This window comes from Nycticebus coucang, chromosome X (genome assembly GCF_027406575.1).
Source record: "Nycticebus coucang isolate mNycCou1 chromosome X, mNycCou1.pri, whole genome shotgun sequence".
In the NCBI taxonomy this organism is placed as follows: Eukaryota; Metazoa; Chordata; class Mammalia; order Primates; family Lorisidae; genus Nycticebus; species Nycticebus coucang.
In genome coordinates, this window is record NC_069804.1 from 86,320,957 (window position 1) to 86,341,018 (window position 20,062).

A 20,062-nucleotide genomic window follows, 5' to 3' on the forward strand; every position below is an offset into this window, starting at 1 on the left:
TCATAAATTTTCTTTCAATATATACACAAAACATATATACTGTATTCTATAATTCTATTGGTTCTGTTTCTCTGGGAACTCTGTTATACATGACTAATGCTCAAATGGAATTTCCTCAGAGAAGACTTTCCTATTACTTTCTATCATGGGAGCTGCAAAACAATGCCTCAAGGGTCCAGAGCAGTGGTTCTCAACCTGTGGGTCATGACCCACAGGAACTTTATTAAAGGGTTGCAGTAATAGGAAGGTTGAGAACCACTGGTCGAGAGGATAGTGAGCAGTGAATAAGACAGCTGTTGGGGATTGCGTGGAATCTGAGAATTCCTGCTCTCACTAAAGAATGCTGCTACTATTCGGTTCCAGCTAATTTTTGCCATGTGAAAATACAGAATGAAGGGCGGCGCCCATGGCTCAAGGAGTAGAGCGCTGGTCCCATATGCCAGAGGTGGCAGGTTCAAACCCAGCCCCGGCCAAAAACCAAAAAAAAAAAAAAAAAGAATGAATTCTTCCAGATTGTCTGAGTTATCAAGAAAAGCCATAGAAATCTTATTTTTATGTATAAATATCTTATAAAACTACTAATGAATGCAAAGTTTTAAAAGATACATTGGAAACCAAACAAAATATATCTGAGCCTAATTAAGCCCAAATACCTTCAGTTTGTAATCTCTGATCTATCACATCAGTCTGTTTACTGCTGCCTGAAATTACATAATTTGTTGTCTGTCACCTTTTCATCAGAATTTAAACTTCATAAGGGACTTTGCCTGTCTATTCAACTCTGTGTTCCCAATGTTTGGAACACAGAATTGTTCATACACAGAAGTCACTTTTTAAAAATTAGTTATTAGAGAAATTCTGAAATATGCACTAAAAGTAGAGATAATGGTATAATTAACAACTTGTACCATTATCCAGCTTCAAAAATTATCAACACAGTGCCATTTTGCTTTACCTATTTCTTCAACTGACTTTTTACTTGAGAATTTTAAAGCAAATCCCAAACACTGTGTCACTTCAAACTATAAATATTTCAGTATGCATGAACACTTAAAAAATCATAACAATTATTCTATTACTGTTCTAACAAAATTAACAGTAAAATGTAATACCAAGACCACATTAAAATTTCCCCAATTGTCATATGATATCTTAATGAATAATTGTTGAATAAATAAATTATGAACAAATGAAAATAAACATCTGACAGTATATTTTTCAAAACCTTGAAACATGATCTTCCGTATTAGAAACATTAGGATAACTTGTCAGGAGACACTTTGTTTTCAAATTTTAAAAGGTGGAGAATAGGTTCAGGAAGTATTGTTCTGCTGGGGTCCTGCCCCGGGGGCAGGGTCCGTTAAGACTTGTGGATCTGACAGCAACTAACTGAAGAAATATAGTTAGAAACAATGAGAAAGAAAGAGACAAGACACACAGAATAGAATTTTCAAAGATGGGAACTCAGGGGACCACCCTCCACTTGTGGGGATCCTTTGGTGACACGAGTGTCAATTCCATTCAGCTTTTATTGAAGGCTATTTTCTCATTAGCCCAAAGGGTAAACTGAGGAAGAGTACAAAGACACCAGCAGTTTCTCTGAGTGAGCATATCAGCTCCTATTGTTTCCATAATCATTGACTTTAAGGGTCTGAGCAGCCTTGAGAAATCCAGAACCTGAGCCTTGTGTGGGGGCAGCCTCCTGTCTGAGGTCACACACACACACACACATTCTTATGGAGATGTTAATCTCCACTAGTTCACTGTAGAGTAAAACACCACTGGTGTCAATCTTCTCTGAAGAATCCACAGGACAGAGAAATTTTCCTCTCATCACCACCACAGAGGGTCTTCCTTTGGGATAAGAGATATAAGCCATCCTGCCCATATTTCAGTGCTGGAATTGTTCCCTTGATCTCTGTCCCAGCCAAATACAAATCTCCACAATGGGTATTCGCTTTGTCTGTTTACTGGGCAGGAAATGGCCTTGTTAATGTATCTTTCCAAGCCTTGCTACAAAATCTTCTGTGGCCATTATTCCTCAGAGTGTTTACAGACACAACAGGGCTGTTAGTAAGCTGTATCCCAATAGGCCAGAGCTCTAGGAAAATCAGGAAACTTGCTCAGATAAGAAATTTAGCAGCGGCTGGTTTAAAGTTAAACTAGGTGACCTTCCTTTGCTCTGACTTACTCAGCTTACTTTTTTAATTTCCCCCTTTTTCTGGAGGTGTTTTCCCTCGACAAGAATGGGGTCTTTTGTCCCCATTCTGCCTGTACTGCTCTAGTCAAGCAGATAAAACCTCAGAATAAAATTACATAGTGGATATTTTCCTAAGAAAAATGAAGATGTGTCTTCTCACAAATACTTGTACAAGAATGTTCATGGCAGATTGTCTCATAACTAAGCACTGGAAACAAGCTAAATGTGTATCAACCACTGTATGGATAAACAAACTATGATATACTCATACAATTTAATATCACTCAGAAACAAAAGAAATGGAATACACAACAACATGCATGAATATAAAATTATTATGTTGAATAAAAGAAGCCAGACATAAGAGTGCATACTATATGATTCCTATTATATAAAATTCCAGAATAGGCAAAACTAATCTATAGTAGAAAACAATCAGAATAGTGATTGTCTATGGGGGATGAGGTAGGGTGGTATGAGATTGATTGGAAAGGGGGCATGATAGAACTTTCTGGGGTGATGGTAATGTTTATAGGGGTTTTAATTACACAGGTGTGTATATTTCTCAAAACACACCAAATTATATGCTTAAGATTTGTATATGGTTATACCAACAATAGTCAAGTTAAAAAAACAATTAAGGACTCTATCCCATTCACAGTAGTGCCAAAGAAGATGAAATATTTGGGAGTTTATCTAACAAAGGACATGAAAGATCTATATAAAGAGAACTATGAAACTCTAAGAAAAGAGATAGCTGAGAATGTTAACAAATGGAAAAATAAACCATGCTCATGGTTGGGAAGAATCAACATTGTTAAAATGTCCATACTACCCAAAGCAATATATAACTTCAAAGCAATCCCCATTAAAGCTCCACTGTCATACTTTAAAGATATTGAAAAAACAATACTTCGTTTTATATGGAATCAGAAAAAACCTCGAATAGCCAAGACATTACTCAAAAATAAAAACAAAGCAGGAGGAATCACGCTACCAGACCTCAGACTATACTACAAATTGATAGTGATCAAAACAGCATGGTACTGGCACAAAAACAGAGAAGTAGACATCTGGAACAGAATAGAGAACCAAGAGATGAATACAGCTAATTACCGTTATTTAATCTTTGACAAGCCAATTAAAAACATTCAATGGGGAAAAGATTCCCTATTTAACAAATGGTGCTGGGTGAACTGGCTGGCAACCTGTAGAAGACTGAAACTGGACCCACACCTTTCACCATTAACCAAGATAGACTCTCACTGGATTAAAGATTTAAACCTAAGACATGAAATTATAAAAATACTAGAAGAGAGTGCAGGGAAAACCCTTGAAGAAATTGGGTTGGGCGAATTTTTCATGAGAAGGACCCCCTGGGCAATTGAAGCTGCTTCAAAAATACATTATTGGGACTTGATAAAACTAAAAAGCTTCTGCACAGCCAAGAACACAGTAAGTAAAGCAAGCAGACAGCCCTCAGAATGGGAAAAGATATTTGCAGGTTATGTCTCTGACAAAGGTTTAATAACCAGAATCCACAGAGAACTCAAACACATTAGCAAGAAAAGAACAAGGGATCCCATTGCAGGCTGGGCAAGGGATTTGAAGAGAAACTTCTCTGAAGAAGACAGGCACACAGCCTTCAGACATATGAAAAAATGCTCATCATCTTTAATCATCAGAGAAATGCAAATCAAAACTACTTTGAGATATCATCTAACTCCAGTGAGACTAGCCTACATCACAAAATCCCAAGATCAGAGATGTTGGCGTGGATGTGGAGAAAAGGGAACACTTTTGCACTGCTGGTGGGAATGCAAATTAATATATTCCTTTTGGAAAGAGATATGGAGAACACTTAGAGATCTAAAAATAGATCTTCCATTCAATCCTGTAATCCCTCTACTGGGCATATACCCAGAAGACCAAAAATCACATCATAACAAAGATATTTGTATTAGAATATTTATTGCAGCCCTATTCATAATTGCTAAGTCATGGAAAAAGCCCAAGTGCCCATCGATCCGCGAATGGATTAATAAATTGTAGTATATGTATACCATGGAATATTATGCAGCCTTAAAGAAAGATGGAGACTTTACCTCTTTCATGTTTACATGGATGGAGCTGGAACATATTCTTCTTAGTAAAGTGTCTCAAGAATGGAAGAAAAAGTACCCAATGTACTCACCCTTATTATGAAACTAATGCAGGACCTTCACATGAAAGCTATAACCCAGATACAACCTAAGAATAGGGAGAAGGGGGAAAGGGGGGGGAGGTAGGTGGAGGGAGGTGGATTAATGGGATTGCACCTGCGGTGTATCTTACAAGGGAATATGTGAATCCTAGTAAATGTGGAATGTAAAGGTCTTAGCAAAATAACTAAGAAAATGCCACGAAAGCTATGTTAACTAGTGTGATGAAAATGTGTCAAATGGTCTATGAACCAAGTGTATGGTGCCCCATGATCATACTAATGTACACAGCTATGATTTAATAAAAAAAATAAATAAATAAAAAAGATTTGTATATGGTTTGTATGTAAATTTTACCAAAAATGAATGATCAAATATTTAAGTGGGTATTTACTGATATCAGCTATTTATTTGCAATCTGTCAGAAAAGTAAGATGACTTGATAGAATCAGAATATAAGGATGGATAGGTTGATACATATGGATAAAGCAATATATTAATAGTAAAATTGAATCTGTATTGGGTATACAGGTGTTTGCTATATAATTCCTTCAACTTTAATATGTTTGAAAATTTATATAATAAAATATTGAGAGAAAAGAAAAAAAAAAAGAAAAACTCTATAGCAGTTTCCAGAAGATGGGAGAAAGAAAGTGCTAGTTGACAGTATATGTGACTTAGCCTTTCTGACATTTTTGCTGACCTGCCTCTTTAGATGACTTGGGATGAACTGACCTCCACTCCCAGTTCTTGTATAAATTGGTAGCTTCTTGGCCATGTCAACAAGCATCTGCTTCTGAACCTCAGGCCTCTCTTCATTTTCATAGCGCTCTTTGTCTGTATAGGACAAGTGGAACTGGAAACAAAAGTGGTAGGTAAGAGTTTATTATCCAAGGTTCACAGAAGAAATTAAAAACAACAACAATAACTACTTAAATGAAAATATTTGTTACCTACCCTTGAAGTCCAGGCACTAATTTGGCTTATAACTCCTTCTGACTATCTCAATAATCTTATCTGGCTTTTATCTTCATAATTCTATAATGTGGGTATATTGTTTTATAAATAAAGAAAATAAAGCATACAGAGATTAAGTACCTTGCTCAAGGTAATTAAGGAGCAATTCTGGGTCCCAAGCCTAATTCAATTGACTTTAAGACTTGTGCTCATCCCATTAACTATAATATGATGTTGTACACAGATGTGTGACACATTGTTGCTAGGACCCTGTTGATGATTAACCATGCTTAAAACGTTGCAAGTGTTTTTAACAGATGACACTGATTAGAAGTTAGATGAGATGGTTTGCAACATTGTGTGCATATTCTAATCTGGCAAATGAGTAGATATTGGGATATTCTCACTATCTGAGAACTTTTTAGTCTGTTATGGACCTTGTCACCTATTAGTGCCACCCTTCGCTAATCTTGCCAGAGATATACCCACACTATGAAACTGAATTTCTTCATCAGTAAAACAGAGGAAATAATACCAACTTCTGGATAATAAGTAATTGAGAGACTCCTTTAGAAGTTTCACTTATTGGATCATTTAAAAACATTTGATATATTGTGATTTTTAAAAAAATTTTAACTCTTCTAGCTGGTGTGTAGTGGTATCTCATTGTGATTTAATTTAGCACTCCTCTGATTACTAATGATATTGAGTACCTTTTCACGAGTTTATTGGTCATTTGGATATTCTTTTGTGAAATGTCTATTTGAGTCTTTTGTCCATTAAAAAAGAACTCGGTTGTCTTTTTTTTTTTTTTTGTAGTTTTTGGCTGGGGCTGGTGCCCTACTCCATTGAGCCACAGGCACTGCCTGGTTGTCTTTATCTTTGAATTCTTTATATATTTAGGATACTAGTCTTTTCTTGAATATTTTCTACCAGTATGTGGCTTTACTTTCCATTTCTTTTGTGGTGTATTGAGGGATTGAAGATCTTAGTGGGATTAAAGGTGTGAGGCACCACACACAGCCTAATCCTTGGTAATATTGTGATAAAATATATGTAACATAAAACTTAACTATTGTAACCATTTTTAAGTATATAGCTCAGTGTCATTAAATTCATTCTCATTGTTGTATAGCCATCACTACTGTTTATCTCCACTATTTTTTTTCAACTTATAAAACTGAAATTCTATAGTCTAAATAGTAACTACTCCTTTTCTCCTCTTCCTAGCTCCTAGCAAAGACCATTCTACTTTCTGTTTTTGTGAATTTGACCATTCTAGGTACCTCATACAAGCAGAATCATGCAGTATTTTGTCTTTTTTTTTTTTCTTTTTTAAGAAATAAGGTTTCATTCTCTTGCCCAGGCTGCAGTACAGTGGGCATGATCACATCTCACTGTAACCTCAAATTCCTGGGCTCAAGAGATTCTCCCACATCAGCCTCCTGAGTAGCTAGGACCACAGGCATGTGCCATCCCACCCAGCTAACCTTTAAATTTTTTGTAGAGATGATGTCTCACTATGTTGCCCATAGAAGTCTCTAACTCTTGGCCTCCCAAAGTGCTGAGATTACAGATGTAAGCCACTGTATCCAGCCCAGTATTGTCTGTGTCGTGACTGGCTTTTCCCTTAGCATATACATAGTATCCTCAATTTCATCTACATTGTAGCACATGTCAGAACTTCCTTCATTTCCAAAACTTGATAGTATTTCATTGCATGTATATAGCAAATTTAATTTATTCATTTGGTTTACTTCCATCTTTTGGCTGTAGTGAATAATGCTGCTATAAACATGGGCATACAGCTACTTCTTCTTTTTTTTTTTTTTTGCAGTTTTTGGCCAGAGCTGTGTTTGAACCCACCACCTCCGGCATATGGGGCCAGCACCCTACTCTGTTGAGCCACAGGCACCACCCTGGAATCCCCTGACCACTGAATGGTCTTAGTATCCTTGTTGAAAATTTCTGACCAAATATATGAGTGTTCTTATTTCTTGGCTTTCTATTGTACCACATTGTCTTTATTGCTGTAGTTTTGTGGTAAGTTTTAAAATCAGGAGGTGTGAAATGCCAACTTTGTTCTTTTTCAAGATTATTTTGGCTATTTGGTATCCTTTGATGGTCCTTATAAATTTTAGAATAGAATTTTCTGTTTCTGAAAAAATCATTGGGATTTTGATAGACATTGCATTGAATCTGTAGATTAATTTGGGTAGTATTGACATCTTAAAAACATTAACTCTCATCATGTATGAACACAGGATATCTTTCCATTTAGTATCTGTGTCTAAATTATTTCAATAATATTTTTTAATTTTCAGTGTACAAGTCTTCTTCCTCCTTGGTTAAATTTATTCCTATGTATTTCCTTCTTTTTGATGCTGTTATAAATGGATTTTTTTTAACTTTCCTTTCAGATTGTTCATTATTAGTTTATCAAAACAAATTATTTTTGTGTGTTGATATGTTGATTTTATATCCTGCAACTTTGCTGAATTCATTTATTAGATATAACATGCTTTCTGTGTGTGGAATCTTTATGGTTTTCTATATATAAGATCATGCCATCTGAAAACAGATAATTTTACTTTTTCTTGTCCAATTTGGATGACTCTTGTTTCTTTCTCTTGCCTACTTACATAGGTCAGAAGAAGTGTTCCTTCTTATATTCTATTTGGAAGAATTTCAGAAGGGTAGATACATTTCTTTCTTAAATATTTGATATAATTCATCTGTGAAGCCATCTGGTTCTGGGATTTCCTTTGTTGGTAGGTTTTTGATTATTAATTAAACCTTTTTTACTTGTAAGTTTATTCAGATTTTTTTTCTTTCTTAGTGACTCAGTTTAGGCAGTTTGTGTGTTTCTAGCAATTAGTCTATTTCCTCTAGGTTTTTCTAATTTGTTGGCACATAATTCTTCATATTTTCGTATAATTCTTTCTAATTATGTAAGGTTTGTAGTAATGTCTCCATTTTTATTTGTTTCTACCTTCCTTTCTTTCTCCCTTCCTTCCTGTCATTCCTTTCCTTTTGCTCCTTTCTTAGTCTAGCTAAATATCAATTTTATGGAGTTTTTCAAAGTCTCTCTTTTGGTTTTGTTAATTTTCTCTATTGCTTTATATTCCCTATTCTGTTTATTTCTGTTTTAATTCTTATTACTTCCTTCTGCTAACTTTGGTTTTAGATGCTATTAATTTCCTGATACTTTAAGATGTAATGTTAGACCATTTATATTGACATATTTAATCTTTTTAATTTTTTCCTCTTAATTTTTTTTATTAAATCATAACTGTGTACATTAATGCATTTATGGGTACAATGTGCTGATTTTATTTACAATTAGGCATGCTTACATTAAACTGGTTAACACAGCCTTCACCTCACTTAATTATTGTGTTAAGACATTTATACTTCCTCCACCCAACCTTCCCCCTCCTCTACCTCCTCTCCCCTCCCTCATCCTGGACTATAAGCAAGTGGAGAGCCCTCAGAATGGGAGAAGATATTTGCAGGTTTTGTTTCTGACAAAGGTTTGATAACTAGAATTCACAGAGAACTCAAACTTATTAATAAGAAAAGAACAAGTGATCCTATTTCATTGTAGGCAAGAGACTTGAACAGAAGCTTCTCTGAAGGAGACAGGCACATGGTCTACAGACACATGAAAAAAATGCCCATCATCATTAATCATTAGAGAAATGCAAATCAAAACCACTATGATATATCATCTAACTCCAGTAAAAGTAGCCCACATAACTAAATCCCAAAACTATAGATGTTGGCATGGATTGGAGAAAATGGAACTCTTCTGCACTGTTGGTGGGAGTGCAACCTAATACATTCATTTTGTAAAGAAGTTTGGAGAACACTTAGGGAACTAAAAGCAGACCTGGCATTTGATCCTGCAATCCCTCTACTAGGTATATATCCAGAAGACCAAAAATCACTTTGAAACAAAGGTATTTGCACCAGAATGTTTACTGCAGCCCTATTCATAATTGCCAAGTCAGAAAAGCAGCCTAAGTGCCCATCAATCCATGAATGGATCAACAAATTGTGCTATATGTATACCACGGAATATTATGCAGCCTTAAAAAAGATGGAGACTTTACCTCTTTTATGTTTACATGGATAAAAACACAACTATTTAAACTTTTTTAATATAGGTGTTTACAGCTATAAACTTTCCTCTGAGCTTTATTGCATCCCATAATTTCTGGCATGGTGAGTTTTTTTCATTCATCTCAAAGTATTTTCTAATTTCACCTTTGATTTCTTACTTGATTAATTGGTCAGGAGTGTTTAATTTCTACATATTTGTGAATTTGTAGTTTTTGTTATGTGTTGATTTTAGCTTCATTCAGTTGCAGTCAAAGAAGAAACTTTATATGATTTCAACCAATTAAATTTATTGAGACGTGTCTTACAGCTTAATACATGGTGTATCCTAGAGAATAGAACATGTACATGTGGGAAGAATATATATTCTGCTATTTTGGGGTGAGGTGCTCTATATATGTATGTTACGTGCAGCTGGTTTATAGTGTTGTTTAAACCTTTCGTTTTCTTACTGATCATCTGTTTAGTTGTTCTATCTATTATTTAAAAAAGTGAAGTATTGCCGCATAGTATTCCAGGGTATACATATACCATAATTTATTAATCCATTCAATGGGCGCTTGGACTTCTTCCAAGACTCAGCAATTATGAATTGAGCTGCAATGAACAATCTGCTTCAAATATCTTTGCTGTCAAGTGATTTCTGGGCTTCTGGATATACACCTAGTAGAGGAATTGCAGGATAGAATGGCTGGTCTACATTTAGATCTCTGAGTGTTCTCCAAACTTCTTTTCAAAAGGAATGTACTGGCTTGCATTCCCACTAACAATGCAGAAGTGTTCCATTTTCTCCACATCCACACCACAGTACTATTATAAAACAAATTTATAATCACTCACACTTTCATATGAGAGATGAATCACAACTATAGCCCACGATTAAGAAGGGAAGGGGGTCTGGGCAGGGAGGGGGTGGTTAGATAGAGGGAGGATTATTGGTGGGACTACACCTATGGAGCATATAGCAAGGGTCCAAGTCAAATCTATCAAGTATTGAACATAAATGTCTTAATACTGTGATTAAGTAAATGAGGTGAAAAATATGTTAATTACTAGGATGTAAGCACTCTAATTTGTACAAATAATCAACACATTGAATCCCACAAAGGCATAAATGTATGCATGATCTATGTATATATGACTTAAAAAAGAAGTATTGAAGTCTCCAACTATTATTGAGTATTTTTTTCTTAAATTCTGCCACATTTTGCTTATTATATTTTGGTGCTCTCTTGTTAGGTGCATATGTTTATAACTTTCACATATTCTTGGCAAATTGACACTTATATCCATATATAATGTCCTTTCATTATTTCTTTCTTGAAGTTTCTTTTGTTTGATATTATTATATAGGCACTCTTAACTGTGTTTTGATTACCATTTGTGTAGAATATCTTTTTCTAATCTTTCACTTTCAACTTATTTATATCTTAGGTTCTAAAGTTAGTCTTTTTAGAGAGAATAAAGATAAATCATGATTTTTTTATCCATTCTCAGCCTTTTAATTGGATACTTTAACCCATTAACATTTTAAATAATTATTCTTTAGGAAGGAATCCTACTATTTTTTTTTTTTTTTTTTTTTGAGACAGAGTCTCACTTGGTCAAACTTGGTAGTGTGCCAAGGTGTCTTACTTCACAGCAACCTCAAACACTTGGGCTCAAGTGATTCTCTTGCCTCAGCCTCCCAGGTAGCTGGGACTACAGGAGCCTGCCACAGCACCCAGCTATTTTTTAGAGATGTGGTCTCTTTCATGCTCAGGTTGGTCTCAAATTTGTAAACTCAGTAATCCATCTGACTCGGCCTTCCAAGTGCTGGGATTACAGGTGTGAGTCACTGAGCCTGGGTTGTTTTGTTCTTTATTTTTTACATATCTTATATCTCATATGTTCATGAATTCCTGCCTTTCTTAGTGTTTAATTTTATTTTTTCCTGGGGGCCATTTTGATTCCATGAAGGCAATAATTTAAACCATATTTTTTCCGAATGCTTAGAGGAAGTTAAAGTCTGCCATGTTGTTTTTTTCCCTACTTTGGAATCTATTCTGATTTAGAGTAGTTATACATTATAAATGCCTGATCTTATCACGAATTCTTTCATGAACCCTTCCAAATGTTGCACAAAACATTTGGATCCAAGAGAACACAGGTTGGAAATGTTCAATTTAACTGTATATTTTCTCAGAATTGTCTTCTAGCATCTTGCTTGGTAGTAAAGTAATAGTTTCATAGAATTGAAGTAGTTGAGGCCTCAGAATCCAAGTGAGTTCTTCTTTTTCTAATTACATTACCAATGCAGGTAATAGTTTCCTAGTCTTAAAGATATCCAGGGGTGATGATTGTACAAACTCCTTCAATAGCCTATCGTATCCTTAATTCACCCATAAAAGTCCTCTTTTAAGTTTACCATGATTTTTTTTGCAACAGAAGTTATTTGCTCTTTTTCTGGGGTCCTATTCTCACTTTATTGGTAATTTTACCTTCCTCTGTTCTTAGCTTTTAAGAAGTAACCCATATTCTTACCTTGTGGTTTGGCTGCTGTGGAAGTGTAAAGATAGACTTCCAGTAAGTCCATGAAAAGAATACAAAGATGGCATGGTAGAGTATGAGGTAGATAACTGAAATTAAAAAAAATATATATATATATATAATATATATGTATATATATACTATCTTTTTATTCATTTCTAAGGATTCAAAAAGACAAAGCTCAATGACAAATTTTTATTTGTTTTCCTATTTCCTCATATTCTCTACTATTATTATGAAATGTTAATTCTTACTAGTTTGTCACACAGTGACACAAACAAATCATAATGCCAAATTCTGAACCAAAGACTTCCTGAAAGTTGCATGTCTTAAAAGTTGCCATGTGATTCTGGAAGCAAAGGGGGGAATATTCTTTATATGACAATGTAGGGGAAGCTACTTTAGCCAATTGTCATTATCTCTGCCAGTGTGAGTGTGAGGATGAATATGATATACTTTACAGAGCATTTTAGAGTTCACAACATGCGTTCACATATATTATTTCATTTAATTTTCTCAATAACTTTGTGAGGTAGGTAATATGATGGGGATAGTTGACATGATCAGGAGTAGTTAATTAACTAAACTCTATTCTAATCTAAAGAGTTTAGTTTAATTAACTAAACCGACCTAATCTATAGTGTTGCCAAGTATTAAACCCAGAACTTCCAACTCTAAATACTAAGTTATTTTCAGTATCCCCAAAGACTACACACTTTTGAAGTGTGAGTTGTACTTTTGAGACAGTTGTACAGGTGGCTCGTGACTGCCTTTCTTTCCATACTCTTAGCCTCTTAGACAGCTCTTTTGAAATGGAGAATTTTGGTATTCTGCACAGAGGTAGTTATATGACAGTCAGTTTAGTCTTTCATTGTTAAGTCCTTGAATGGCATGGTATTATTATTTTGATCCATCAGATAGAGTCAAGAGAATGATGTGACATGACCAAAGTTAATAGGGCTGAGTCTTTCATATATTTATGACTGAACTGAAAAGCCCTACTCTCTTGGGCCAATGCTTTCAGAGCAACAGTATAATACTTTTATATGTGCTTGACTTTGGTAATTATGAAATCTTATCTTAAAATTCAAACAACATAAGGTAAAAAAATAAATGTCCACTCCATGCATACATCTAACTTTCTATCTTTCCATTCTAAGGTGTAACACTTCATTGATGTTTGGTATACATCATTCTGGATCTTATTTTATATGTTTATATAAATATATGTACACAATAAACCTGAGAGTTTTATAATATTTTAAATTTTTATTGTATTTGTTTTGAAAGTAGTACCCTCACAAAGTTAAAAATTTGATGATATTGAATAGCATACAGTGAAAACTCTCCCTCATGCCCCTGTCCCTCAGTTACTCTACCTGGAAGCAACCAATGTCACAAGGCCATAACTTTATTGTGTATCCATTCAGATATTATATATACAAAATCATCCACATAGTGTGTTTTCTCACATATATAACAATATTCTATATTCACCATTTTATGTATTCTTTTTCATTTATTGTAAGTTAGATATCATTACACATAATACTATGTATAACTTAGAGAGAGTGAACCTCCTCATTACTCTTTTAAAAGGATACATGGGATTCCATTGCATGAATATATCATTAAATATTTAAACAGAATGTCTATGATGGAAATTACTTTTTCCAACTTCTATTGCTAATAAAAATATTGCTTCTATGAATAATTTGTATCAGCTCATTTACAAAAAATAGCAGTAGGATCAATTCCCTGAAGTGGAACTGCCAGGCCAAATGTTATGCCTTTTGGTAAATATTGTCAAATTGCCATTAAGAAAACTTGTATTTAATTGACACTCTAATCATTAATAATTGAAGTACCTCTTCCTCCATGGTTTAGCCTTTTTAATGTGTTATTAGAATTTTTTATCTCCATCAAGACCTTTACATTGTTTCTTTCTGTTACCAATTTCTGTGGCTTTCTTTAATTTTATGAAGTTTATTCAAGTAAAATACCATGACAAAGTTAAAAGGATATGTAATAACCCATGTTCCTTTAGTGTGGAATCTTTGATTTTAAAGAGATTGGGAGAAAACAATTTTATGTTCACCCTATCATTGTGCTCTTCAAGAGTAATGAAGTTAACTAATTTGGGTCATTTGAACAGGTGCTAGCTAAACTCTTACACTTGGCACTATATTAAGGGCATTAAACTATAGTATCTATTGCAATGATTAAGACAGTAAGCATGGGACCTTAACTTGTTTCAGGTGTTACTACACACTAATAACTAGTTTAGTCATGGAAATAGAAACAGCTGAGCTCCCACTCCCATAATAAGGTATCATAGAAGTTATGGGTACTTTTTTATAGATGGACAGAAAACGAAGGATCTTGAAGTTAAATGCTTAAGTTAAGGCCATTCAGTAGATTTCTGAAATAGGGACTCTATCAGAGATTTAATTAAAATTTTAGAGTTGAGTGATACCACAGAAATCATCTAGTTCAATCCTCTCATTTTATTAAGAAGTAACTGAGGCCTAGGACAAATAATTTGATCAAGATTAACCAGCAAAGGTATGGAAGCAATGGAACCAGAATCCAAGATTTTTTAATTCCAGTCCAGAATGATTTTTCCTTAGAGCACTCAAATTTTAGTTTGTATCAAAATCACCCAGAAATTAATAAAATTCAGATTGCCAAGCCCTTTCAGTAGTCTGAGATGGAATCCAAGAATCCACCAACTCTCCCCATGTGATTTTGAGGTAGAAGAACCATGATAAACAGGGACTTAAAGACTATTTGGTTGTCTAGCCTACCATCTCAAGAAGGAAGCTCCTCTTCAACGTACATGGCACACAATTACATCATCTTCATCAATACACTGAAGTGTGTATTCCTGAACTAAGGGAAGGTGTCATTTTCCCCAATTTGTTTCTCCCTATATATATTATGTTCCTAAGCTATGGTCCTAAATGTGTGCAAGCCTATTCTTTTTGCCTTAAAAATGTGAAACACATTTTATTGTAATTAATTATTTTGTAAGTAGAACAGTCATCCTAAAAAATTGCAGAGATACTGAGTCTTCCTTTTGAGTGTGATGCTGCAGTAGAGTTTAAGATCACTAAAGAAATTAAACAGTTTATGAACTTTAACGCTGAACTGTTGCTACTCATTAACATTGGAATTGAATGGGGAAAAATCTATTTTAAACAAATAGGCACAGTAGAGCCCTTCACTTATCTGGCAGTGATTATGGGCCATCAGAATCTGCTAGAGTTATGATTATTACATGAAAGCCAAAAGCCTCCCAAGTGGGCATTCAGCTCCAAGATGTTGGACTACAGAAATCTCCTCACCAGGTGCTCTAACTATAAGATTGGGGCAGAGGGCCTCGAGCCACCTCTTATTGGATTGTACAGCCCAGAAACATCACTCTGAGGGCACAGCAAGACATCAATACACTCCAGGAGCCAAAGAGGTTAGTGCAGAGGAAAACCTAAACAGAAAGCAGGTCTAAGGGACTCTGGTGATCCAGGGACAAAGGCTACATGTGGAATCCCTGAGGGAGCAAGTCTGCTAGAGAGTCTCCAGCCCCCCACCTTCCTCCCAGGACCCCATGGTGGTAGACTGAGGACTAGGCTGAACTCAGGGAGGGTCTGTCCCTCCAGGCAAAGTGAGTGGGTATCTCTGGGCTGTGTACAGAAACCGGTCCTTTGGAAGATGGCTGGCGACAGGAAAGATATTCTGTAGCCTTTTGAAGTTGGGAGCTCCCTAGAGCTGTGTTGGGAGGGCCTGCACTGAGGATTGAACTTTAAGAGCAACAGGAAGGAAGGTGAGTTTAGCTCCATAAAATCATTGGTGGGAAGCTGGAAGCCAGAGCACTCCATGGTAGGAGACCCTCAGGGAAGGAACAACCTTCAGGGCCCCAGCACATGACTGGCTCTGATTCCTGCCTGCTGGGCGTGGGCAGACACCCTTGGGCTGACTCCCACAGAGACAAGGAGAGTTGGACCTATCTTGCCAACTGCACAGATCCCTTTGTAGCTTCAGGAAATTGTTTGGAGGGTCAAGGCATGTCTCCCACAAAATCTGGCATAAACTTCAGGGCCCCAGCCATACAGGAATTGAACACTTGTGCAGCAACCCCATCCAAATTAAAATAAAATGAACTAGGAAAACAGCAGGGGTCCTCAGGGTAACTAACTAGTAACTTCCTGCCCCTACACCACCAGCTGAAGAAACTTGCCTTTTGATTTGCATTTCTCTGATGATTAAAGATGATGAGCATTTTTTCATATGTCTGAAGGCCACGCACCTGTCTTCTTCAGAGAAGTTTCTCTTCAAATCCCTTGCCCAGCCTGCGATGGGATCCCTTGTTCTATTCTTGCTAATGTTTGAGTTCTCTGTGCATTCTGAGACCAATTCTGTGCATCTGAGATGTTGCTGCAGATGTGGAGAAAAGGGAACACTTTTGCACTGCTGGTGGGAATGCAAATTAATACATTCCTTTTGGAAAGAGATATGGAGAACACTTCAGAGATCTAAAAATAGATCTGCCATTCAATCCTGTAATCCCTCTACTGGGCATATACCCAGAAGACCAAAAATCACATCATAACAAAGATATTTGTACCAGAATGTTTATGGCAGCCCAATTCATAATTGCTAAGTCATGGAAGAAGCTCAAGTGCCCATCGATCCATGAATGGATTAATAAATTGTGGTATATGTACACCATGGAATATTATCCAGCCTTAAAGAAAGATGGAGACTTTACCTCTTTCATGTTTACACGGATGGAGCTGGAACATATTCTTCTTAGTAAAGTATCTCAGGAATGGAAGAAAAGGTACCCAATGTACTCAGCCCTACTATGAAACTAATTTAGGGTTTTCACATGAAAGCTATAACCCAGTTACAACCTAAGAATGGGGGAAGGGGGAAAGGGAGGGGAGGGAGTGTGGAGGTGGGTAGAGGGAAGGGGATTGGTGGGATTACACCAGCGGTGCATCTTACAAGGGTATATGTAAACTTGGTAAACGGTCTGTAAAGCTAGTGAATGATGCCCCATGATTATATCAATGTACACAGCTATGATTTAATAAAAAAGAAAAAGAATCCATCAAGTGAGAATAGAAAAAAAAAAAAGAAAGAAAATCCCAGTTGATTACAGACTCATTTTATCAGACCATCTTGCACATTTGTTTCTTTTGGATCGATATTTAATAGACTGTCAAGAACAGGAGTCTGACACTCAAATTTGTTCAGATGCCAGTTCTACAAGTGCCTGGTACAATCCTATTTCCTGCCCATCTGTATCTCTAGGCCTTAAAACTAGATTGAAGTATATTCATTGTGACCCCCCCCCAAAAAAAGAAGAAACTTGCCTTTTTTACTTCTCCTGACAATAGAGCGCCACTCAGTATCCAGACAATATATTGCATTACATATGTATATATATAATTTTCAGAGCACCATCATGTGTTCAGGCATTACATGGAATTATATACATATACCTAATATTTATTTTCTGAGCACCACATGGTAGTTCAGGCAATATATTGCATTATACATACATATGAATTTACACAAACATCTGTGTGTGTTCTGAAAACATATTGCATTATACACACACATAATACAACATAGTGCCTGAAAACCAAGTGGTTCTCTGAGAATAAATAATATGTATATGTACATAATTCAATGTAAAGACTGAACACTTGATGGTGCTCTGAAAAGAATGTATGTACATATATATGCAATATATTGTCTGGACACTTGGTGGCACTCTGGAGTCAGGAAAAGTAAAAAAGCAAGTAACTTCGGGCTGTGATGTGGGGGCAGGAAGTTACTAGTGTTGTGGCATGAAATATCTGTAAAATAGGGGCGGAGACAAGATGGCGAACTGAAGCCAGCTTTCCACAGAGGCTCCCATCCTGAAGGAGAGTTAAGAGACGAAAATTTAGCAAGTAACCTAATGGATTCAAGCAGCACCAAGCGAGAAAGTTGAACGCACATCAACCCCGCTGAGGAGAGCTGCGACCAGAAGGACACAAACGAAAAGTACAAAACCCACCACCAAGCGGACGGGAGTCTCCCCTCCCCCACCTGATCGGCTTAAGAACCCCACAAACAAACGGGAAGAAATCAAAGGCCCTCCCACTACACTTCACGGGAGAAACCTACTAAAATCTGGACCTACCTCCCTACTAGGGTGCCTAGGCTTTCTCCTGCCACACATAAAACTGTATAAAACTGTAAATATCCTTTGCCGGCAACTCTGAGCTCCCAGCACTTCCCTCCACTCTCTGTGAGGTCTAAAAGCCTGTCCCCCAGGTGTTCGAATTCTTGGGTGACTTCTAGAGGGGAGAGGACAGTCCGGAGCTGCAGCTGGTCAGCGCTGATTCTGGGGCACGGGAGAGAGGTGAGGACAGTCAGCGGAGGGCGACCCGAACCAGGGCGGTGCTTCTCTGAGGCGTGGTGCAGCAGCCCTCCTTAGGCAACAATACAACCAGGCATAAAACTGAGCAGAACTGTGGGACCTCGCTACCGGTGGCTCTGGGCTCCTGGCACTGGGCACCAAGCGCTCCCCCCGCCCTCGCTCTATGGTCTGGAGACCTGAACGCAAGCTGTGTGGCCGGGCAAGGAACTGGGTCGAACTGAGTCTGTTCGCTGCCGGTGGCTCTGAGCTCCCGCTGCTCCCCCCCACCCCGCCTTCACTGTGAAGCCTGAAGGCAGCCGGGCGAGAGACCAGGAGGGAGCTGAGTGTGCTCACTGCTGACAGCTCTGGGCTCCTGGCACTGCCCCTGCCCTTGCTCTGTGGTCTGGAGACATGAGCACCTGCCGTGTAGCTGGTCAAGGAACTGGGTCAAACTGAGTATGTTCGCTGCTGGCAGCTCTGAGCTCCAGCTGCTCCCCCCACCCCGCCCTCACTCTGAAGCAGGAAGGCTTGAGCTGCGGCACTGCAGCCGGGTGAGAGACCGGGAGGGAGCGGAGTGTGCTCGCTGCCGGCGGCTCTGGGCTCCCAGTGACCCACCCCACCCTCACTCTGGGATATGGAGACGTGTCCCCCGGGAGTCCAGATTCTTGGGGGATTTTTCGGGGCATGGACAGTACTCAAACTGCGGCTGGTTGGTCCTGACTCTGTGACACAGGAGTGAGGCTGGGGGAGAACCACATCAGAGGGGTAGTTCCCTGAGGTGGCTGAATCCACACCCCCTGCCTCTCTGGGCAACCAGAGGAGGCCACCCCTGAGTATAGGATTTGCCTGAGGTGACTCACAGACACAGGAAACTTACAGGGCAGGGCCGACTCAGAGAACTGAGACTTCAACCCAGAGCAAGTGCTTCACTGGGGTCAAACATAAACCAGCTGTAAATAAGTCACAACCACTTAACCCCACCACACCACACAGGGCCCCAGTCTCTCAGGCCACAACACTGAAAGGGCCCTCAACTAAACCCCAGGGGAAAAAATTAAAGGGAGTAAAACAACCATGGGGCAGAATCAGCAGAAAAACTCTGGTAACATGAATAACCAGAATAGATCAAAACCCCAAGGAAAGATATGGTGGATGTAATTGAAGATCCCAGTCATAAACCACTGGCAGACATGTCAGAAATTGAATTCAGAATTTGGATTGCAGACAAGATTGATAAAATGGAATTAGGAATCCGAGGATAAATTCAAAAATGGTCTCAATAATTTAAAGAATTTAAAGACAAAACCACCAAAGACTTAGAAACACTGAAGCAAGAATTTGAAGCCCTTAAAGATATGAAAAATATAGTAGAATCCCTCAGCAACAGAATGGACCAAGCAGAGGAAAGGATTTCTGACATGGAAGATAAAGCCTTTGAACGCTCCAAAACTCTCAAAGAGGAAGACAAATGGAGAACAAAAACGGATCACTCTCTTAGAGAGCTCTGGGAAAATACAAAGAAGGCTAATATACGAATAATAGGAGTTCCGTAAAACGATGAAGTGGCATCGATGGGCACACAGGCTCTTCTGCATGAAATTATGAAAGAGAATTTTCCAGACATGCCTAGAGACTCTG

General features: G+C 37.5%; 1 protein-coding gene across 7 annotated transcripts in view; it reads right to left on the minus strand.

Annotated features, from left to right (window-relative positions):
* Nucleotides 1–20,062, minus strand: part of ZDHHC15 (zinc finger DHHC-type palmitoyltransferase 15) — a 266,553-nt gene that overhangs the window by 142,519 nt on the left and 103,972 nt on the right. For all 7 annotated transcript variants that reach the window (XR_008377646.1, XR_008377645.1, XR_008377643.1 and 4 more), the window contains 2 exons: nt 12,004–12,098; nt 5,137–5,257 (listed from right to left, as the gene is read on the minus strand). Coding sequence is in view for 1 of the 7 variants with exons in the window: in XM_053580276.1 (XP_053436251.1) it covers nt 5,137–5,257; nt 12,004–12,098 (216 nt within the window). In the remaining 6 variants the exon portion in view is untranslated. The remainder of the gene's footprint in view (nt 1–5,136; nt 5,258–12,003; nt 12,099–20,062) is intronic.